The sequence below is a fragment of the Dendrobium catenatum genome, unplaced genomic scaffold (assembly GCF_001605985.2).
Source record: "Dendrobium catenatum unplaced genomic scaffold, ASM160598v2 original_scaffold_59640, whole genome shotgun sequence".
Taxonomy (NCBI): Eukaryota; Viridiplantae; Streptophyta; class Magnoliopsida; order Asparagales; family Orchidaceae; genus Dendrobium; species Dendrobium catenatum.
In genome coordinates, this window is record NW_021378092.1 from 537,212 (window position 1) to 561,304 (window position 24,093).

Consider the following 24,093-nt stretch of genomic DNA (forward strand, 5'->3'; position numbering starts at 1 on the left):
GTTTTGAAATTAAAGCTAAAGGATAGACCTATAACGATGAGAAGAATGAATAAATCAATACTGATATTGAAATCTCTATTAAATTGGGAGCAGCTTTTACTTCAAAATCATATAAAAAGACGAAGTAAAGTAGGGTTGGAGCTTCCAAAAAATTTGTAAGTATAGTAGATTGTTTTTTGTGTTGTTAATTTGTTGTCTTACTTTAAAATATATTTAATGCAATATTAATTGGTATAGGACATAAGAAAAAAATATTATAGTTAAAAAAAAAATTTGAAGATAACTTCGCCATAAAATACGAGGATTCTTCTGAAGAATGTCAGTAAGGATGAGGCTTTTTTATTTGAGAATATACCTAATGCAATATTAATTGATACATAAGGTAAGGAAAAAAGTATAGTTAAAAAAGATTTTGAAGATGACTTCGCAACAAATTATGAGGATTCTTCTAAAGAATGTCGATGAGGATGACATTTTCTTGGGTCTAGAACCTCGTGACGTGTTTAAATTTTAAGGTGTTTAATTTGAATTTATTTTCAAAATTTTATATTATAATAACATTTATTTTCAAACAAGTAATTATATTGATGGTTTATTTCATTTTTTATCATTTACGAGTTATTTATAATTTCTTTAGGGGCTGTTTGGTTGCCTGAAAAAGAAATACAATGTAAAGTAAATGTAATGCATTCTGAATATTTTGAGTCTGTTTGGTTCTCTGCAAAATAAATGCAGGAGAATTAATTCTCTTGTTTGGTTAGGTATATCCAAAGTAAAGTAAAAGCATTTTTTTTAATAATTTTTTTTGGCATTAAAACAAATGTATTTATAAAAACAGTGTATTTATAATAATTAATATTATTTGATGTTATAGAAGTGATATATACTTTATGTCTATAACTTTTATTGGATATTAAAATTTTTCTTCATGAAAATCATATTTTATTATTAACATAGCCCTATTTTTAGTAAACTAACTACACATAGTAATTATTTTTGCTTCATTGTTGTACTATTATCATAGACTCAAAACTCTTAACCAATAGATCAAAATGAGCTCCGTGATCCTATCCTTTAAAACTTATTGGAATAATTAATGTCAATATTTTTATTACATCTCACTACCACTTTATGGACCCAAGGTGTAACAAAGAATATAAATGAAATGAAAGATTGAATTAAGATTAGCAATCTTAATTAGTAAAAACGGTTCCTTCACAAAAAAAAAATTAAATTAAATTTTATATTATTTATAAAAAAAACCATTTCTCTTAATAGCAAGGTAGAAACAGATCGAAACAAAATGCTGTTGTGAACTCCCTGACGTTTCTCTGCTCTTCTCTGTCCTTAAATCCCTCCTCCCATGGCATCATATCATTTGAATATTTCAGGTCTCTCATCCCTCCCCCATCTCGATCTCATCTACCGGCGACGGAGCCCTCTCCTCGTTCCTTCGCAAATCAATGCACGTCGAGTAAGAAGATGAACATCATGGAGAAGTAAGCAATACAGTTATACTAGTGACTTAAGAAATACAACCTGATAAGCCAAGCAAGATAAAGACGTGCCGTAGTGACGGTGGCTGGTTTCCCATCGTCGGAATGGCCCTAATCGCCATTCCCTGGATCTATTGGATCTTAACCTGCTTGTATCGCACCATCATGCCCTGCTACAAGTCACCACCGACAGAAAACGGCGGCGGCTCCGGTGGAGTCGCAGGTGTGTTCACCAGGAGAAGGGAGGCGGGTGAGGTTCGGCGAGACAACGGTTATCGGAACTCAGGATGTCGGCGGTGCTGATCCGACAGGCAAAAGGGAACGTCGTCGAAGGAGCGAAGTTGAACAAGAAGGAACGAGGAGCCGAAGAAGCCTCTCGTGCAATCTTACACCTCCTGCGAAGCAATGAAGCCGAACAGCAACGACGCCGAGGCATTTTCGTCGAGCGAATTTAGAACCCGCTCATATTGAGCGGGTTTCTAATTCCCGCAAAACAGCCTCCCTAATACACCCCTAATGCATCAGATGGTTTTCTTTTATTCCGCTCAAAATTAACCAAACAACCCAATTTAGTAAATACATGTATTTGTTTTACTTTACACTCCTAATTCAGGCAACCAAACAGCCCCTTAAATTTTTTAGGTCAATGCCTCGCTTCACTATAGCAAAATAGCTCGATTCCTGATTTTTCCTTTCAACACATTGGTATTATATAGGTGACAACTTACAACCATAAATAGTATTATATCCTAATAGATTGCTTTATATAAAGCGAAATACCGAGTTTAAAATAATAATTATAACTGCAACAATACAAAAACTAGCATGGTACTTTCCTTAAACATCACAATAGATTAAGCTCTAATTCAATCAAAATCCTAACCAATCTTGTTCTAAATATACTTCTCATTTTTCCAATTCTCTGAGACCAAATTCCCTTAAGGATTAGCGTTTACTTGTCCAAGCATCAAAAACACATGTTTGGCTTGAGCTAAACATAAATCTGCTCACAGAAAATAAAAGGCATAAAAAAGGCATTTTATAACATTAATAGAAACTACCATATGTCAAACGGACTATTATTCTAAAACCTTTTGCCTACTTTTATAAAGATCAGCAACACATCCAAGGAAGATTTCTAACTTGGTATAACATTATAACATCCAAAAGCAATTGCAGTTTTAAAGACCGATTTCAAAATATATGAAACTGATTTCAGGCTCAATTTGAGTTCAATAGCACAACCCATTGTTTTTCATAAGAAGCTTAAAAAAATTTTAAAATAAAAGCATCACAATATTGCTTTGACAGCTACACATAAAAACACCACTTTGAAACGGGAGTTAACAAAAAAAGGGTTTGTTTATCGCATGGGGCTGCTGTCAAAGAAGAACTCTTTCATATACGTATGCTTATCCTACATCATAGAAGAATTCTTTCATGAATTGAAACTGTAACCTCTAAGTTATAATGAAGGATCTAACCAGTGGTTCATGCCCAACCATATAGGTAGTGACTAACAATAAGAGATAAAGGAACTCTTAGAAAACTGACATGATACAGTGAAGGAAAACACGAGGGTCAACTTTCTCCATGGAGATTGTCTCCGGAAAGGATCCATTTATCTTCATCTTCGCCCATCTCCACAGGCTGGAGACAATCTCCACCGCTGTTCTCTCCCTCTTCCGCACCCTAAACTGCTGCAAAGTACTCTCTTTTTTTTCCATTAATTCTCCTACCACCCCTCCTCTTTACTTCCACTACAATTTTTATCTACATCTATTTTGTCCCACTTCTTCAACCATCACCAACTTGTATAACCATGTCTTCCGCATCATCAGTACTGCAAATCTCATGTTTAAAGCTCCCCCAGTATTCATCAACTAGACAAAGTTGCTAAGCATATAGCCTTGATTAAAGCCTTACAATTCAAGCTAAAATTTGAATCACCCTATAAGACATGAGTTAACCAGGGGAGCTAAAACTTGAATCAGCCTATTTACTTAAAAGCCAAAAACATTTGCAGTTTGAGTACACAAATAAAGTTGCAAAAAACAACAAACTCAAATATAATGTCCAATTTAACAAGAACAAGCAATACCTGAAAACTCCCACAAAACAATGCAGCAATCATACTACAATGATAAACAGCTATAATTTAAATGAAATGAGAAGTCCATGAAGCTAAGGCTTAATGGAAAGGTGGCATCGAGCTGCACACACATAAGATTTGTAATTTACATTCATTACAAACTAAAGAAAGGCAACTCAATTACCATGTAATTCCGGCATTTTGATTACAATTTTGATGTTTTCAGGAAAAGCGCTCACAACTATGATGCACAGACACGGACACGACGACACGGATACGACACGATATGGACACGGGACACGCCAACTATTGAAAATATAGGACATAGACGTTGGTTGGACACGATATTATAGTTTTTATATTTTAAAAATAGTATATGAAATTGAATAAGTATAATTTTAAAAATAATTTAAAAATATAAGTTGTTTAACTAGAAATTGTGCTTAAAATGATTAATATTAGGATGTCAAGAGTAGGGCGTCGATGTCGTTTATCATTCACCGAGAGAGATGAAAATGTTGTCGAGAGTTGGACATTGATGTTATGCGATAAATAGTGGATGTCAATGTTAAGAGAGTGTTTATCGTCGATGTTGAGAGGGCGTTGGTCGTAGATGTTGAAAAAGTGTTGGATAAAAATAAGATGTCAAGTTATGGGTGTAGAAATTGTTAGCATCGAGCATCAATGTAAAGACAGCGTAAGACTTTCGTACGGAGATTGTTTTGAAATGTTGATGTTGTAATGACGTCTGATGTTGATGTTAAGATGACATCGAGCATTGTTGTGAAATCAAATTTGTAACCCGCCAAATAGAAATGAAAATGAGAATATTCGATGAATGAGGTATTAATTGTGGACAATTGATTTGGTATTGTGGATAGGAAATAAGATATTTATATTTTATATTTTAAATAAGTAAAAAATTTAAATACTAGAAATTATATTTAAAAAAATTCATAAAATATTTAAGATACACATGTCGGACACGGATATCCAATTTGTATTTAATATTTTTTTAATCGGAGACGTTTTCGGCGTGTCCGACATGTGTCGGATGACTATCGAACGGTGTCGTGTCGGATATGCGTCGGACACTGCACGCCTCTTTGAAGAGAAGTGTCGTTGCATCATAGACTCACAATTGCAAAAATAACCCAAAAAAAAAAAGATATGATACACAAAGCATTGAAGAAAATCATTCATTTTGGGTTATATGAGAGTGGAAAGCCCCTGCAGAAATGACGAAATCAATAAAAAATGGGAAACAAATATGAAAGCCCTACATATCATATATATATATATATATAAAATAAAAAATGATCAACTATTGGGCCACAACTATTTAGAATAATGTCTGCTCTACAACAAAATAAAACTTCCATGAAACTAAAATGTGTCTGACAACTTGCATGCACAAACACTTTAGAACTTAAAGGCAAGTTAGACATGCCATTTGGCATGTTCTATTTATAAATAATAAAGTAATAAACCCTTGAAGGATATTTCTTAGTCACATTAAGAACACTTGATGGTCACCACAAGTTTTCTGGTACAGACATATTTTGAATGTAAATTAGATACAAGCTATACCATCCAAGCCATGTTATATCTCAAGAAATCCTATTTCCTATTTTACATTTTCATAATCTACGTGAATTCACAGTATCTCTTGCAGTTGCTAGATGCACGTACATATGCTAGAATGTGAAATATGAATAAGTCTAAGGTCCCGTTGTGGTTTCATTGTCAAATAATCTGCCACATAAATTCTCCTCTGAATAGAGGGGAAAGGAAGGGGGACTCGGAAATGGTCCTGTGATTTTTTTTTTTTTCTTTCTATTTTGTTGCCAATCTTCTTCAGTACTTTCTTTCTTACCCATTTATAAGCATTTTCTCTCTCTGTTTATTTCATTGTCATCCATCTCTTTTTCATGTGCATCTATTTCAATCTCTCTCTCCTCATTTCCACAATTTGTATATAAGTTTCTCTCATTCCCTTTGTCTATTCACTCTATAAACCTTTTTTTCCTCCTTAACCCTCTCTATGAATCTTGTCATCCTTCTTAGTTTACTTTAGTAATATTTTTTTTTTATTTTAACTTCGATATTTATTCCCCACTTAGGAAATGAGTTTGTATCATTTGTCTCAGTAGAATCCACGAGGCCTTATGCTGTTGCAACTATGTCATTGTCTATTTCCATAATTCTTTTGCCTTGGGTCATTGAAATCAACAAGAAATTTGATGAGGACATCGTCAGTGATTTCGACACATGTACTACCGGAGATCGACGGCCACGATCAGGAGTTTATATTTTGAGTTATTTTATGTAGTAGTTTATTTTATTTTTCAATTTTACTGTTTTACCCTTATGGATGGTCATTTGATATTGTAGCCCCGAGGGCATTTATGTCTTTTAGTTTTAGTTGCATTTTGGCCTATTTATAGGAGGCCTCATGCATTGTATGATGATGATTATTGATGAATGAAAATTTCTTTCTCTTGTTGATCTCTTTGTGAGTTTATGAAATTTCCCAAGATCTCTTTGTGAGTTCTTGAGGAGATAGTATTGTGGATCTTTTTGTGAGTTCTTGTGGAAGTGGTGTTCAAGGTTTGTAGTTTGATAACTTTCTTTTTCATACCCAATCCCCTTCCCCTACTTAGCCGAAAATTCCCCTCCTCCCCAAAATTTCCCACCCCACCCGCTCCACCACCGGCCTCCCTTGACCGGTCCAGCCACCGGCGGCTCTCCTAACTCCCTGCCGCAAGCCGTTTGGTCCAAGCCCCACCCGTGGCAACCCTCCTTGCCGCCGGCCCCCTCTTGGCTCTCTTCCTTTTCAAATTTCAAATTCTCCTTTCTTAATTTGCTTTCCTAATTAGGCTTTGTCTGTTTAGGAAAGACATTTAAAGGAGTTACAACCTATTTGAAATTCAAACTATTTCCCCTCTCATCCTAATTCAAATTTGGGAGTTATTTTAAATTCAATCAATTCTGAAATTAAAATTCATATTTGAATAGAATCAATTAACCCCTTGTGGTCCCCACATGCTTAACTCCAAACCCCTCTCTCTCCTCCCCATATGGCCACCCCCCTCCCCTTTTCTTCTCTCTACCAAATTACATTAAAGCTCCACCAAATCAGCCCCTAATTATCTCCTCCATTAACACCCCTAACCATTATTGAATTAATTTGAAATTTCAAATTAATCTCCCTCCAAAACCAATTGAAGCTGAAATTATTTTTAGTTTTCTAAATCCTTCCCTCTCCATCTAGCTCACGGCCAACCCCTCTCTTCCCCAAACCGCCACTTCCACCTCCCCTCCCCCTCACTCTTCTCTTCTCCATTTATTACGAACATGAATGGCAGGTCCGGAATTTGATCACGGATTTGCGTATGACTTTCAAGGAGATATCGATGTCGTCTGTTCGCCATTCTTTGACGTTGGGTTCGGCTTCGACCACACCGTCGAGGATTACTTGAACCGTATCATTCCCACCCTCGTGGACGTTATCGACGAACAACTTCCGGCCGACGATTGGATCATCAACGGGCGTCCACCATCTTCCCCAAATCCGGCTTCTTCCCCGGCGACTAGTCTTCTCGGCGTCACTTGTGTGATAGTGGCATCGTTGAGTTTGTGCGCCATCCTCTTCCGCTAACCGAGTGAATCCAAGAGTGAAGTGAGGGACTTCGAGGTGAATGATCTATATCTTAAGCCTTGGATTTTTATTAAGAGCCATTTGCTTTATTACTTATCCATTGGATTAATTTTGTTGGTTTCATGTCGCTTCTAAGGTAATTGATTGACGTTGCTTAGTTCCTCCATGAAAATTTCTTATGATCTATCTTGGAACGCATTCGTTTTAAATTAGAAACGCAAGCTCACAAGTTATTAATTTTCTAACAAGCAATTCTTGTCTATCGCATTTAGTTTCACATCAAAATTATAATAGTGAAACCTTTGACATTCCCTTGTCTCTAACAACCTTTATGCTCTTGCCTAAAAGATGTGAAGGGAATTTTTTAATCAAGCATTTTCAAAGTGCCAAAATTTATCATGTTAACTTTATAATGTATAAGATCATAATTTCCAACAAACATCTAGAGGATAAGAAAAGTATGCATATTAAGCAATGCCAATATATATTTCGTAATAGTCAAAAATTAAAGAATGCTCTTGCCAAGAAACATGCTAGAAAAATACTTCATTCATTGGCATATCACATGACAATTATCCACAAAAACAAGAACATATATGAAGGAAAAAAATCTTCCTCTGAATAAATAAACCCACATGTAAATATAAAAGCAGCAGGTCAAACATGCCTACCAATAGGTGAGTATGAAAATAGAAAGCTCCATGTAAAATTGTGATTAACAAACAAAAATTGATTAGTTATTACATGTGTTGGTAAGAAGATAATTTTGAATTCAAGGAAAAGTCATTGAACAAACCAGGATAAGGAAGTCCTTTGTGTTCTTGTTCTCCTCATCAATATCCCTGTCCATGCTATCTCCTCGATTGGCACTGTATGCCAAATAGGTAACTTTATAAAACAGCAAATCACAAGTCTTTATTATTCCAACTTATCACCCAAATCACTAACCTTCTTCCTACTACAAATCGAACTACAATTCCTTTATCTTCTTGCAGTTTTGTCAAAGCTACGCCTGCACGCACACATACCTCAAAAATTCAATAAAAAGTATGAAGTATCCAGCAAACAATGATCAAAAAATATATTTCTCACCTTTTAAGTTCATCTTTGTTGAAATAATTATCATTAGATAAAGCATGAGAATGGCTGTTAAGGGCATTCAATTGAATATAATAACTCTTCGGTTAGATCCAATTCTCTCTCATGCAAGGACAAGCATAAAATATCTTATAAAAGGATGTATATGGTGCCAGTTGAACTTTGGTTCTTAGTTTTTAACAGCCTCTGTTCAAAATCCCAATGTTAAGTCTATCCCTCATATGGTTGTTGTCATCATTATGAGGAGCCAAAAAAAACCTCATCCAATATCTATGTTACTTGATAACAGTAAGCAGGGGGGGGAGAGAGAGAGAGAGAGAGAGAGAGAGAGAGGGACAAGGGAGAGAGCTAGGGAGTGTTTAAAGAGAGAGAAGATATGATGGGGGCTCACACTTCATTCCAGAAATAGTAGTGCTGAGGAGAAGCAGGTAGAAAACAAGGAGAAGGGTACTTCGAGTAAGCATGGAAAGGTGAACCAGGATCGAAAGGTTTGGGAGGTGCTGTCTCCCTGCAAGGTTGTTGCTGTGGCGGAGAACCTTAGAAATTCTTGCTCGATGTTGAAGTTCGATAACTCTATGGAAGTCAAAGGCAGTTCGGTTACCACCATAAGTGGGAATTCTTATTCATGCTTCTCTTCTCGAGCTTGTGAAGGCACAGTGTAAGCAAATGGAATCTCCATGGTGCAAGAAAAACCAAACAGCCATGAAATGGAGGCGAAAATTTTGTTGAATGTGTAGCTAAGCGTTATTGTGTAGAGTCGGATGATGCCCTCCTGCTAGATGGTGAACTTCTCGATAAATCCACTGTTGGTGCACATGGAGAAATGATTAAGAAGTTGAGGTGGGGTTGGAGTCGATAAATGGTGTTTTGGAGGTGAATGAACCAGCGGCTGCCTCACTCGCCGCCAAGATGATGCAAGGTACTAGGACATAAAGTATGCATGGAAAGGTGAACTTTATGGAGGTTCACAATGTCAATTCCATGTCAAATTGTATTGAGATGGTAAATAAAAATGGTGTTAATGCTTCATGGGAGCATCTGGGCCAAAACAACAACATTAATTCCTTTGTACAAGACATTATTGAAGTTGTAAATTGCACTCAAGAAGTTTGCACTAATGCCGCAACAGACAATGTTTCTTCAGATCCATTTAGAACCAGCTAGACATCTTTTTCCCCAAATGTTGCTGTGTCACAATAGAACCCGTCCCCTCCCTGGAATCAACCTAAATACATTAGCATTGAAAATTTAGAAACCTCCTACTCAGAGATTGTTAAAGATGTTTTGGTTTGTGTTCATCATGAGGCAATGTTGAATAATATGAACAAACAATGACGTGCTTTGGTTGCTTACTGCTTGAGAAAAAGTTGCCTTATTCATTCCTTGGATCAGATTTGAGATGGAAATGGGTTCATATAGGATAAATTAAAGTGATCATTGTTATCCCGGTATGCTTTGGCTACATAGTTTATAATGTGGAGGCTCATAATGCTATTTTGAGAGATGGCCATTGGTTCATTGCAAGCAATATAATTGGGATTGATCGCTGAACTCTAAACATTTCCCTGCGTCTTTGCAAGGACTCAAATCCACTATTTGGATTCATCTTCCATTGCTACCACTCCTTTGGGACAACTTATTACTTGTATTTCTTCAAAAGTGGTTAACCGTTATGGGCAGATGCTTGAATGAGATATAGGGCCAAAGCTTGTATGCACGAGTGTGCCTGGATAAACTTATCGAGAAAACTTGTCCCAGGAGTTCGGGTGCAAGGCATCCAGAATCAGCTCTAGTGCTCTACTGACCTGTAGAGTATGAGGGGATCTCCCAAATGTGCTTTAGGTGTAAAATTATCAGCCATAAGATTGGTCAATGAACTCTCAACAAGGATCGACAAGCAACACACCCAAGACTTTGTAGAAGCCTAGTTCACATGACCTCTCACAAAAGGCCACCAAGCAAGTTGATCTGACTCCAAGTAGAAGAAAGGAGGCATGACCTATGTAGGACTGTGATCATTCAAGTGAGAGTGGCGTGGGATTACAGAATCATCATGATAGTGTTTCTTTGTCTATTCCTTCTCAAATGGCAGTGGAAGCCAATGACACTCAATAAGGTCTTCTGAACCCGGTGGATACTATTCATTCTAGCGGCTCCAAGGATAACTATGGACCATAGATTTTAGTGTCTAGAAGACAAAAAATGAACGTCACAGAGTGGAAGTAAGCCCAGATTTGATGGTCCAAATAGCCGTAATTCTACAGCCCAATCCAATAAGGCATAGTTAGAGTCAAAGAAGGCAAAAGCTACTCAGTTGGAGTCCTATGCTCATTCCATTGTCCATTAACACCATACAACTCGACCAGTTGACTTCAAGGCGGATAACGGTATAGGATCTGATCCTGGAGATGGGAAGCTACCTACCACTTCTAGGAGTTTTCATTAGAAGGATCGTGAATCCAGAGCTCATTTCAATAAGGAGATTATGAGCCTAGACCAATCAAGAAACTATGAAGGAAGAAAAAAGAAGCAATCTAATTTATTTACAGAAGGCAAGGACCAAATGACGTTTATCATTATTTGGAACTGCATGAGTGCCAGGAAGAAAGGCACCGCAAACTATCTGAAGCACTTAGTTTGGGAGCTTGGTGTTTGGTTTGTGGGTTTGTGTTCATCACGAGGCAATGTTCATCACGCTCGGAGGACTTCGATAGAAACAACATGGATAGGCTAACTGGCCTCAGCTGGGAGGTTCTTTCATCAACTCACTCATGGTAAATTTTTGGGGGAATTTTGGCTTTGTGGAGACGGGACATTGTGAAGTTTTTTATTGTTGTTGCTTCTGAGCATTCATCTTCGACCAATTCTCTTGTCCGCTCTTGAGGCCTTTCAATCTTTGGTATTATCTATGCCAATAAAGACTATCTCATCAGAAGATTTCTGTGGCTTGCCCTTAGTCAACTAAATGAGCTGAATATTCCCACTTCTATAGGGAAATTTTATTGCATCTTGAGTCAAGAGGCTAACAATGGAGGTAAATGATTTAGTTTTTCTTTGGGTGTTCAAGATATGCTAGATTTCATAGCAGTGAATGACATGCAAGACTTGGGTTTTGTGGGGCCTCAGAGCATTAGGAGAAAAAACAAGAAATGAAACAATAAGATATTGATCCAGCATGATAGTGTTTAGCCAATTCTGTTGTCGTGCATCAAGCTCTGCTACTACTATCACGCACCTTGTCAGGCTCACATCCAACCATTGCCCTATTATTCTCAGAATTGGCAACTCGTCTGATAAGAATTGATCCAATTGGATTAAGTTTGAGGACATCAGGTTGTCCTATCCCATCGTGTGGCATTTGGTGGCAGCCAAGTGGAATAAAAATGATTGGGGTACCAAGTCTTAGCACCTTACTAAGAAATGTAAGTGCACCCTTAGGTCCCTCTCCTTTTGGGGTAAAAATAAGATTAAAGAGTTGGGACTGCTCATGGCTATGCTGGAGCATGAAATCATTGAGTTGCAAACACCTGAATATCTAGAGAATGGCCTCATGGCTAAACAACAACCTCTCTTAAGAAGAAGGCTATGAAATTGGTGACAACACTGACTAGAATCACCTCCTGGTGGCATTAAAGGGACAAACTTTGCTGATTACTTGAGGGAAAACCAAACACCAACTTCTTCCATACGATGGCCTCTTCAAGGCGTCGAACTCATCGCATATCTAATGTCAGGCTGGTGGATGGAAGCTTTTTTTAAAAGATTCCAGAGATTTATGAGGTGTTTGGTTGTGGGCTCCAAAAATTCGCGGCCTTGCCTCTCCGCAACTCTTTTTTTTTTGTTGGTGTCGACGAGGAGAGTTTAAACGAGTTTAGGTTCCATAGTAAATTTTCATAAGGCAAATTGAGTTTTAGATAATACATTACCTAGAGATTTCGTTCTCATTTTGCGAGGAATTTATGATCTGAGTTCAGGTTTCCTAAAGGCACAAGCCCCTATAGTTAATCACCCCTCTCAATGACGAGAAAGAACTTTCAATTAAGGCTAGTTACTGAACAGATATGTAGTATCCAGTATATAGTAGTAGCAATTTTAGATGTGAAACTTAATATTTAAACTTAGAAATTTTACCCACCTTGCACTTAAAGCGGATGGTGAGGGGAATGATGATGAACTCGATTAAAATCTCATTGTTCTGTCGTCTCAGGTCACTAGTTTACTTAGTCAGAGGAGGTAGTCGACCCAATCTTATCGAAGGATCCATGTAGGTAGTCATGGATTGCTTCATCCAAGGGCACCTGTATACTTGGGGTGAATGGTTGCCTATGAGGATAGATTTGAGTCCACCTTAGCTAATAAAGAGCTTTATACCTATTGATTATATCCTATTGACTCATTACTCAATGATTTAAAACCATTGGAGAACATACAAGCTTTGGCCAAGACCGTAATTTAGTGGTACCATTTAGCATCAAAACCACCCTGTCAGAGGGCCTCGATCATAACCATATAACTGTGGTGTTATTGGGCGACGGAACCACTGGTTAGAGGACACGTGCCACATCCTTACAGGCAATAAATGATTTGAGAATGAATCCTAGTGATATTCTTAACTAGACATTCGTTCTTTGTGAGCTGAAGTGATTTTCAAATCTATCCACTTCGACAAACTTTTGTGAATGGTGGATGGATCTTTTTCTTTAAATGTTAGATGATTAATTTCAATTTTAAATGTGAATATTCTTAATAGATGTAAAGCTTCAGAGTTTTGGTAGAATTCAAAAATTAACCCCTCGTACATCACAGGTGTATATACATCATGCTCACTAGGACCTATACGGGTGTTGCACTTAAGTTTAGGGAATCATATTTTAATGCATGATAGAAGATTTTTAAAATATTTAAATAAGATTATTTGCTCAAATGATTGCCGCTAAAGTTTAAGCAAAATTTCATTTAGGGGCCTACGAACGTCTTATGTCCACTTGTACAAGTGTTGTGAATCCAGTGGCGTTACAAGTTCTCCACCCTTCATCATAAGTGAGCTAATCTATTCGACGTGATAACCCGACATTAGAAGTTTCCTATTTCAGTCCACCAGCAATCCATAATTTTCACTACAAATTCCCTGCTTATGCTTGCAGGTGAGTCATAGTGCTGCGTTACAGGTCGCTCATTGCTTCTTGCAGGCAAGTTGTCATGCAATGCAAGATTTGTTAAGTTTGTTTGTAGATCAACAGTAGACATTAAAAAATCACTAGTTGTTGCATGGTGAACTGTATTCAGCATAACATCCTCCAGCATTGCTCGTGGGCGAGATTGTTGTTTGCATTTCAAGTTTACTTGCCATTTTAACTTGTATGCAGGCTATTATATACATAATGAGTCATCTTTTCTTGCTTGCAAGTGTTGCTACTGATCACTTTCTGCTTCCTACAGGTGGGTTGTTGTGCTGTGCAAACTTCATCATCATTGTTTGTGGACAGGCAATAGGCATTTAGAAGTCACCAGCTCTGGTCACTGCCCATGAGTGGGCTGCATTAAGCGTAAATCTCCTAATCTAGCTTGCAAGTAGGATTGTTGTATGCATCACAAGTTCATGCTTTCTACCATAAGCCCATTACCTCAACTTATAGGCAAGTTGTAGGGTACATCACAAGCTTGTGCTTTCTATCAGTGTGCGGACCAAATTTGCCACAAGCCTACGAATCTTCTGACTCATAGGCAGATAGTGGTGCACATAACAAGCCTCCTACAGTTGCTCGTAGGTGCTCGTATTCATCAAAATTTTATTGCCTTTAACTGTAGACAGTGTGTTGTGTTCATTGTCATTTCCTCGGACACGCTTGTGGAATCACATTCATTGTACATCAACTGCCATTGTTTATAGGGAATCAACATATTCATTTGCAAGCTGGCTGATATTGATCGTAGGGATGCTCTTACATTCGTTGCATATTTTTCAGGCTCTTATATTCGTTGCATATTTTACATGTTTTGCTCATAAGCATATCTTGGTTAGCAAGTCGTTGTATTCATTGCATGTCAACCTCCTTTATTTGCCTAAGGTTAGTGTATTTGCTTGCATGATTGATGTGAATGTTATGCATCAACTACTATCTTTCATATGTGATTTGCAATGCTTGTTGAGAGATTTTGTGCATTAGATTACACATTCTCCTAGATTCCTGTTGATCATTGCTTGCAAGCAAACTGTCTAAAAATTTATCCACAATGAACCTCCTGCTTCATTTATGTTCGTTTGAGTGACTAAGACTATTATTTAACATTTGTATTTTTATCGTGATTGTACATTAATTAGTTTAAGGTCCAAGGTCTAGTTCCCAACTAATTAGTTTAAGTTATGTTCCAAGTTATTTTAACAAGTCCGGTTCTCTATCAGTTCAAATTTTTGACAGCCTCGCGACGTCTCCCCCGTTTAGAAAAATATTTTAGAGTCTAGGCTTGCCCACCACGTCAAGAAAGACATGCATAATCCGTGTCGAGCAACACCACAACCATGATCTTCTACCTCACCACACCAAGAAAGGCGTGCATGGGTTGCAATGGTACCTATGCAAAAGACTTGCAAATTTCCCCGCCGGCCTAAAAGCACGTACGGGTACTTAAGTTTTACCTTGCCACGCTAAAAAAAGAATGCACAAGGCTCACCTACCTCGTCGCAAGCGTCACACTAAGCTCCCTCCCACCACGCCAACAAAAGCGTGCATATATATTCCGCTCATTGCACCATAAGAACCAAAAACGGAATTTGGGGGATTTTTAAGTTTAGAGAATATTATACCCTGTGCGAGAGTCGACGACGACAGTATTGAGGCGACGAAGACGACTTAAACGCGCACAGATCTTTTTTATTTTTCTCTTTTTTTTTTGTTTTTTTTTAATATTAATAATAATAATAGAGAGTTGAAAAGAGTAAGGGAATTTAGGGGTTGGTTTGGGATTGCTGTTGGAGGAGGTTGTAGATGAAGAAAGTGAGACTGCTATAGCTTGTTAGGTGGAATATGTGAAATCATAGGGCTAAAGTTGGAATTTTCACTGGCTGTTGGAGGAGTATGGGGCAACAGTGATAGTGTGAATAGGATGGCGAGTTGAGTGGTTTGTTCAGCAATAGCTGTAGGGAGGAACAACTCCTTGTGCGAATTCGGTGGTTTGGACTGCAGAAGGCTGGAAGTTGGTTTTGGGGGTGGGAGATTGAGGCTGGTAGGTTGTTTTTCTTGAAGAGGAGTTCGAGAGCTCTGTTTAAAATTGCGCAATGAGAGGCGCGCCTTTGCGCAATTCCTCCCAAAAACGCCTCATAACCTATGCAATTCTGGGCTTTCAAGAGGCGTACGCCTCACTGGGGCTGAGGCGCACCTCAGAGGCGCAATTGCGCAACTCCTTGTGAGGCGTACGCCTCTCTGGGTAGGGTCCACTCACTTAAAATGAGCTCTTTTTCTCTCCTTTCACCCGTATCCTTCAGCACACCCGACGTTTCTCCCTCCCGCACGCTCCAGGTCGCGACTCCGAGTTCCCGCACGCCGTCTGATAATGAGTGGTTCATAGATGATGAGACAGATTTGCCATTATCAGACTTAAAGTTAGAAGATCTAAGTGTGGATGTCTTGAGGGGAGAAGCAGATCAAGTTGGCACATCCACTAGTACTGCAGTTGGCACATCCACTAGCTCTGCAGCACAACAATCAAGTAAAGGTATTCCACAACTTCTTATATGCTATTACATTACATTTATGTTAAGTGAGCAATGAACATGAATACATGATAATGATCTTTTATCTTAATGAACAGGGAAGAGAAAAGTGAGTCATGTTGAAGATGAAGATGACATGGCATTCATAGATATAATTGGAGAAGAATATTCACTTGAAGACCCATTTAGTGATGGGATATGATTTCATTTTATATGTTTTTTGTATTTTGGGAGTTTTGTTAAACTAATATTTTGTGATTTTGTACTTTGGGACATGATTTTATTGCATCTACTTTCTTATTTTTCACTATTGCTATTATTTTCCTGCTAAAACCCTTAATTTTTCATTTACGCAATTCTATGTTCGTGAGGCTTACGCCTCAGACCGCCTCGAGGCTTACGCCTCGCCTCACGGACGAAAACCGACTTGAGGCACAGTTACGCAATTTTAAACCTTGTTCGAGAGTATGCATGATTGAGCTGTGGCTTGTGTGGGATCGGCCAATAGCACGCTGTGAACGGATCGGGATTGATTTTGGAGATTGATGCTGGAATGATCTCATGGCAGAGGGCTGGGTTCGATTGGCATGTGGAGGGATGGAAGGCCGGGTTGGCGTGATCGGGAGTAGAGTCGGATTAATCGGGAGGCTCGATCCATTGGGTTTGAGAGGGATGGTGACCTACGACCGCTGCAAGAATCGAACGGAGAGAAGAGAAGCAGAAGTCAGCATATTAAGGGAGTTTGATTGGTTGTTGTGCAAATAGGGGTCGGATGACTTAAGGAGTCATGGTCGGGTGAGGGTGGGTTGAGAAGTGAAAGTGCAATAGATAGCATGGAGTGTTCGGCACAATGAAGGAGTTCTTGTGTGTCGAAGAAGAGCAAAAGGCTTGGGTAGTTCTAATTTTACTGACCAAAGTGGAGCTTGATCGCGGCGAGTCGCAGGAATCGCAAGAAGGGATACAAGTGGCACCGAACAACAATGATTTGAGCCGGATTTGAGCAGGATTCAAGTGAGATTTAAGCAAGACTCTAGGGATTTTAGCAGGAATAAAATTCCTTGTTTTTTGTGCACTTCAATTTGTATCTTTGTCACCTCAAAATTCATCTCATCATCGCCTAAAACTTGTGCAAAATTCACATTTTCGTTTGTGCAAGCACCCAGACGATATTATAGCCATTGTTGGGTATTGTCAACGTTCCAGATGCAATAACGAAGTACGTTTTACTAACAGACGTCGTTCGGGTGTGCCATCGCGCCTGTAATTTGACGATTTCAACCACCTTCGTTCAATTCAATTATGACGGATCCTCCCTTAGCTAAATTTGATACTCTGATTGCATCAGCGTGTTCTGTTCGGCAATCGGAGGTCATTTGGATAGTTTGAAGTGTCGCTCTTGTCGATCATCACTTTCATCGCCTTCGCTCGCACTACCTTGGCGAGTGTGCAGAGGTCAACATTGGCGTAATTATATTATAATTATGTTGCAGATTCTCTTCCAATTATCTCGTAGGAACTGGCTCTTAATTTAATCGAAGAGTTCACTAAGGAAGAGATTTGGGGTTGTATGAGATCACTACATTATTTTTTAAGCACTTCCAACCCATTAATAAGGTGCACGTTTGTGAAGCAGTTTTGGAATTTTTCAACATGGGTCAAATGCCCGCTTGTTGGACAGAAACGACAATGGTCTTGCTCCAAAGTTCACTAATGTCAATTGCCCATCCAAGTACCGCCCCATAAGTCTTTGCCATACTATTAATAAGGTGGTGGTTGATTGTTTGGTAGGGAGATTTAAGGTGTTCTTCTTATGCTTATCTCCTAAATCCAAGGGGCCTTTGTCCCAGACCGATCAATTTCTGAAATCTGTCTGCTTGCTTAGGAAGTTATTAGAAAATTCAAACACTCTACGGTTGTGCCGGATCCTATCGAAACTAAGATTGACATGGAGCAAGCGTATGACTCAATGAGCTGGAAAACTCTCCGCTTCATCATGAACAAAATGCAATTTCTAGTTGCCTTCACTGACTCTCTCAGTATTAATGGTTTGTGGACCAAGTGTGGTTCTACCAAGGATGCTCTTTGTCTTCGTATTTGCTTATTATTTATTTTGAACTTTTGTCTACTGCTCTTAGTCCTTATAACACCACCTTGGGCATTTTGATTAGAAGGATTGGTCCTCATGTTTTACACTTGCCATATGTTGATGGCATCCTGAAGCCTCAAACAAAGCAAGCTTTGCAATTAATAATGTGGTCTCTAATTATTGCAATTGGACTAGACAAAGGGTCAATAAACTCCAATCTTCCATCATATTCAGTAAGGCCACGCCTAGATGGAAGAAATATTGTATCACTAAACTTAGCAGCTTCATATAGGTGCTGGATATAATGTACTTGGGTGTGTGGCTTGCAATGCGCAAATTGAAGGCCACAAACTTGTAAGACCTGCTTCTCCATGTCCATCAAAAGGTCTATGACTACTGTATACTGCCATTTTTCCTTAGCTAGGCATATAACTCTCATTAATTCTACTAGTTGCCTAGCTATATGTATATAAGTGTCTTCTGGTGTCCTTAATGCCATTAAAAGAACTGCTCACCAACTCCTCTGGCAAAAGAAAACTGGATAAAGAGGAATGCATTATATTTCCTAGCATGACTTGCGCAAAACCACTCATTAGGGGGGCCTTGGATTTCATGCTGCCTCTAATTAGCATAAACTGCTCCGTGCTCGCCTAACCTAGCGATTCTTGTCTAATACCAACACTACTCTCCACTCCATTTTGAGATGTAGGTATGGTGTCAATATTTGGAGCAACGCCTATATATATATATATATTTATTTATTTATTTAATTTTTTTTTTCATGACCTAGTGCCGCAACACTCACCATATTGGCGCTAAAATGCTCTACTTCAAAATTTTATATTTTCAAGAGAATTTATTTCACATATTTGAGTTATTACACTCATCTTGAAAAATTATTTGTGATGGGGCTTCTTGTTTTGAGACATGATTAGATGACATATTGTAGATGGGCAGTCTATTCATTCTTGACCATGTGAGGCTTTTTGAGACTCCATTCACTAAATTGTCGAATTTTCTTAACTAGTGCACTAGAAGGGAAATTGGCAGTGACTTGCTATTTGCTAACACCAGAAAAGGACTAGAATGTTGAAATGCTTTGAGTTCTTTGGTTACCCCCTCATCCAACTAATCACCTCTATTCCCTGGAGATAAACCAAATGCATCTTAGCTTTTCAACTCTATGCAAGACCATTATAGCTCAGGAGTATGAGGCCTTATTCACCCCCAACCGAAAACCCTTTTGAATGGATTCAAAAAGTTCGATTGCACCTGCAGGAGTGTTTTCTTTTTTTTTTTTCTGTGGCGCTTATGTCGTGATGCCTTACCCATGTGGTTGTATCAACGAGGACTTTCTAAAACTAATGCGTGCCTATGGGGCTGTGAGGCAAAAAGGAACATGAACCACCTTGAATTCCAATGCAATAGATTGAAGGATATCTGGTTGGCCTAATGGAGCTAGGGATTCATCATTCCTACATTTAATTGTTTACCTAAACTTGCTAATTTCAGCAAGCACCTCAACAACTGTGGGAATACCTCCATTCGCATCATGTGCAACATGGTGTACCAAAACTAGAGAGCTTGGAATGCCAAAAAGCATCGCCGTGCCTATGGGACTCCCGTTACCATTGCAGCATCAACTCTTGGGAGCCTAATTCACCACCACCAGTGAATCATTCTAGAGCAAAGGGACACCAGTTAGCATGATAGGTTGCTTGTACGAAATGTTTGGCACCTCCCACCTCCTAATTGGTTAAAGGTCAACATCGACAGAGCTCTTCTTCCATCTAGAAGGGTTGGGTTGGGTGCAATTGTTCGTGACTCTAGAGGTGAGCTCAATCTTGTGTCTGGCAAACAATTTCTACATTGGAACAACACCTAGGTGGAGATAGATGCAGTCCTATACCTCCAACATATTTTGGAGCATTGGATGTTTGATTCCCTTGGAAAAATCATAGAAGGTGACAATGCCAATGTAATCAAATGGTTCCAAAAGCTTATGCCATCCAATTGCAAGAATAGACCTCATCCCAACGAGCTTGATATTACTTTTTGACAACCTTCCAACAAGTTATCTTCCAACCTATTCCTAAAGAGGCCAACAAAGTGACCTACTTTTGTGCAAATTTTACTTTAAACTAATTTTTTTTTGTTGAGAAAGATAGATATTGATGCCCTTCCTTCTGATTTTTTTATGTTGTTGAAGGAAGATTGTAAATTAGGCTTAAACACTTTGTGTTTTTTGCGATATCCTTTATGTCAACATGCAAATTTTCAGGGTAAAAAAAAATCTAAGCTACTGTTCTCCATATATTCATATGTTAAGCATATTTTTTTATCAAATACAATTTAACTAAATATCCTTGAATATCTTCTAACGATGTTTATTTTAGCTACCAACCAGTCCTTTCGCATTAATTCTACACTACCACATAGAATACTTTTCTGCTATCTGTTCAACATGCAAAACTGAACATTTCAACAATTGCATATTAGTTTATCCAACTCTCGCAATTCTGCCTGCATGCATTTAGTTTCTACACATAATGTTATAAAAAAGTTCATTGTTGATGATATGTTGGCAGTATCCAAGCAAAACCATAAAAACAATTGTTTGATGCCAGCAAATCGTTAGTTCGTATATTATTTGAAGTAAATAGATGTAAAAAGAGAGCATGAAAAAAGTAGAGTATTTCCATTTAAAACACAAAACAAGCCATTTTATTTGCAATACAAGAAATGATGCATCATACATGTGGACATAAAAATAGAAAAATAAAGAATTAAGTTTTAATTGTTCTCAGTTTCTCATTGAACTTAAGGTTTCAGCCTTCAATAAGAACAATATCAAATCTCAAGATAGTTTAACCATATAAATTCCACTATAATCAACTGAGAAAGATGCAAGTGCTCTACCAGTTGGAAGCCATGTCTTCCGAATAGCATCTCTGTTATTTTTCTGGCCGAATCCTGTAGTAATCCCAATAACAGCCATCAGCCTTTTCCTGGTGTGATTTCCCTTAGTCTCTGGAGTATACCTTCCAATAAAACCTTCTTGCCTTGCTGCAGCCAGTTCCATCTCAAGAGCTGCTAATCTCTTATGCTGGTTTCTGAAAATTGGAGTTTAACATTCAAACCGCCCAAAAAACAACATCAAAACACTACATTTCAGATCCATTTCTTTGGAGAACTACCTGCAAGCTACCACCTTCAGTGTATCATCCACTGATATAGCCGGGTGCCCCTGCAGTAGAATCAATAAATCAAGGGTGTTCAACTCCCTGTACTTTAAGAGACCATCATAACCATTCCCTTTCAAATTGGGCAGATACACAATACTTGATATAAAGAAAATGGACAAACGCAGCAAATCAAAATAAATAAAAAACAACGACTATAGAGAATGATCGTACCTTCCCCGTTCTCCGATCAAGTTCCTTAATGAGATAAACCCTGTTTTGCGCATCCTGCCACAACCTGAAATCTCCAATCAAGGAAAAAACCGTTATCAGAATCCGAAAAACAAGTACAGGGACAACAGAATAGCTCGCTCACCGGCCTGCTACATAGACGGCGGACATAGTTGCGAACATTGCAAGCATCACGTAGGAAATTCGAGAGCGGAACAGAAGCGATGGCAGGCGGTGGTTGGACCCTCGCCTCTGCATCTTCTTCTTCTTCTCGTCGGCCCCGTTTTCTCCAGATCAATTGAGGACGAGGTCGAGGAAATCTTCAACAATTTAAGTCATCTCCGAATCGGATCTCGGGAGGGTTTTGAGCATAGATCTTCTTTCACTCTGTCCTCGCAGGCTGGTGGAAAACGCGAATGGACTTCGCAACCGAAAATCCCTCCCGCGATTGAAGGTAAAACGGCGATTATTTTGCAGCGAAGTTTCCAAAAATTTTCCTTGTAACCGAAGACAAGATGGAGAAATTATCAGAAGAAAATATGAGCGCCGTGAAGTCAGCGACGGTACTAGAGACGATGATATAGAACAAATCAGGACATCGGGAACAAAGCAGCCCATCCTCACGATCTGTAGGGCTTTAGCTCAAATTACAAAAAGGCTTTTTAGGGCTAATGTATACAGAGGTATGGCTATTAGTTTAAGATGAAAATTATTCAAATTTAAAGAGAATACATCAGAAATAATAGATTGGCGTTTGAAGTTATAAAATCCTATATGATTTTTTTATTTAGAGAATTTACATACATAATCCTTAATATTATTTAAATATTTTATTTACTTAACTATCACTTTCCTTAACTTCTTCTTTCAAAGATAGGAGCGAACTCATAGAGTCTTTGTTGCACACCAATAATGCCACTGTGTCAACCACGTCATCTCTAATGTGAATCATTGCATACATTGTCGCGCATGTGTTCTGCTATTTGTGCATGTGACACATTGTCGTGTGTTCATGTGCACACGCACCCACTCCACCTTCAATAGGGTCACATGTGTGGGCTCCTACTCAAATGACCTTGTCATGCCTCTCCAAGCTGGGCGAGGTGGGTGATTTTACTAGAATCTTTTCAACCCATGTCAACATAGATGGTCTAGATTGTGTCCACCTACCAAAGTGGAAAGTGATATGATGATTGGTCTGTTGAGTTATATCAATGGATCAATTAAACAAATACGAGTGATGGTGGTTCAGCAGTTACAGTCGATACTTCAATAATGGTTATGATCAACTAACAAATTATATTGTTTAAGTGCCATTGAGACATTGCCTTACAATCTGCCCAATCAAGTATGAATCTTGATGCAAGTATGTTAATAAATAATTTTCAAGGTTGACGTCAGAATCATATAGAAGAGAGCTTATAATTTTGTAGAATCTTAGAGTTTTGTCGAACAATCAACACTGACGACCACTGTTGCTTGCGCCATCTCCCAACCACCATTGCCTTATGTTAAATAAAGGTGATACTCTTCAATGCTGATCAGGTGATCACATGTTACCACCAACAACATCAATACCGACAATCCCTAATAAGGTTGACATGCACTATTGACTACGAACACAGATGTCTGCCATCTCCACCAAGGTCAATGAAGATCATTGCCAATAAAGTTGATACTCACCATCAACATTAACACTATGGCCACAACTTTTGAGTTACTTTTAAAAGATTTTATTTGGTGAGAAATAGCTTTTTTATATTTAGATTTAAGGTATGTTTGGGGCGGTTTTCTCACCACTTTCTAATCACAATCATAACTCTATTTAGCTATTACATTTATGTTGCTTTCTCTCAGTAATCAAATATTATTTCATTTATGGATTAATTAGCATTATTAATTAACTGTTAAAAAAATATTATAATACTAAATTAGCTTATCCAATAGGACTAATAATTCTTTATTCAATAGTTAAGATAAAATTGACTAATTAATCACACACTAATTAGTTAATTATTTTCCAATCCTAATAAGGGATTTTAAGGATTATTTTTTGTATGAAAATTTATGAGGAACTCAATCTCCTACTGGAAACATTTAATATGTGAAGGCTTATATTGGCAACATTTTATCTTGTGATATTTACACTGTTAAGCTAACAGAATTCCTATTTTTGGTGACAATCTGAGTACTCCTCCTACGGTTTCTTATAAATATCATTGGTGAAGGCTTGACTTATCTGTCTGCTACAGTTTGCTTATAAAATATTGCATAGTGCAAGAATTTGTTCTACTTGCAATGAAGTCAAATATTTATTTATGAGTTGATTCTTGCTTAGTATGATAAATAGCTAGCTCAATTTGATGGGCTTATATGTCAAATTTGAGCTAATTTTGACTCGACTTGATATCTGATAAAATTGGCTTATTTAAAAATATTATTATATTATAAATTTAAAGTATATTAAAAGTAAAAAAAAAATTGAGTATAAAGTCATTATAAATATTTAAAAATTATATTTCCTTATTATCTTGAT

The 24,093-nt window shown here is 37.9% G+C and overlaps 2 protein-coding genes across 4 annotated transcripts in view; one reads left to right on the top strand and one right to left on the bottom strand.

Annotated features, from left to right (window-relative positions):
- Positions 1-22,206, bottom strand: part of LOC110109692 (hydroxyproline O-galactosyltransferase HPGT1) — a 50,757-nt gene extending 28,551 nt beyond the window's left edge. The window contains exons 1-6 of one of the 3 annotated variants that reach the window (XM_020840883.2): positions 21,703-22,206; positions 21,561-21,624; positions 21,342-21,391; positions 21,064-21,257; positions 8,198-8,261; positions 8,046-8,118 (exon numbers count right to left, since the gene is read on the bottom strand). In XM_020840883.2, the coding sequence (XP_020696542.1) occupies positions 8,046-8,118; positions 8,198-8,261; positions 21,064-21,257; positions 21,342-21,391; positions 21,561-21,624; positions 21,703-21,815 (558 nt within the window). In that variant the 5' untranslated portion in view covers positions 21,816-22,206. The remainder of the gene's footprint in view (positions 1-8,045; positions 8,119-8,197; positions 8,262-21,063; positions 21,258-21,341; positions 21,392-21,560; positions 21,625-21,702) is intronic. The other 2 variants (XM_020840886.2, XM_020840884.1) reach the window with 2 other exon arrangements.
- On the top strand, positions 12,914-16,352 carry LOC114578512. Its single transcript, XM_028691722.1, has 2 exons — positions 12,914-16,060; positions 16,157-16,352. Exons 1-2 carry the CDS (start codon positions 15,793-15,795, stop codon positions 16,258-16,260), a joined length of 372 nt encoding a protein of 123 aa, XP_028547555.1. The 5' UTR covers positions 12,914-15,792; the 3' UTR covers positions 16,261-16,352.
- Positions 22,207-24,093: the final 1,887 nt, after the last annotated feature.

What these genes read in the sequence shown, in the direction of transcription:
- LOC114578512 (XM_028691722.1), top strand. Translation starts at nt 15,793, where the DNA reads ATGAGCTCTTTTTCTCTCCTTTCACCCGTATCCTTCAGCACACCCGAC. An exon ending in AGCACAACAATCAAGTAAAG is followed by an intron (nt 16,061 to 16,156) that starts GTATTCCACAAC and finishes CTTAATGAACAG; the next exon opens with GGAAGAGAAAAGTGAGTCAT.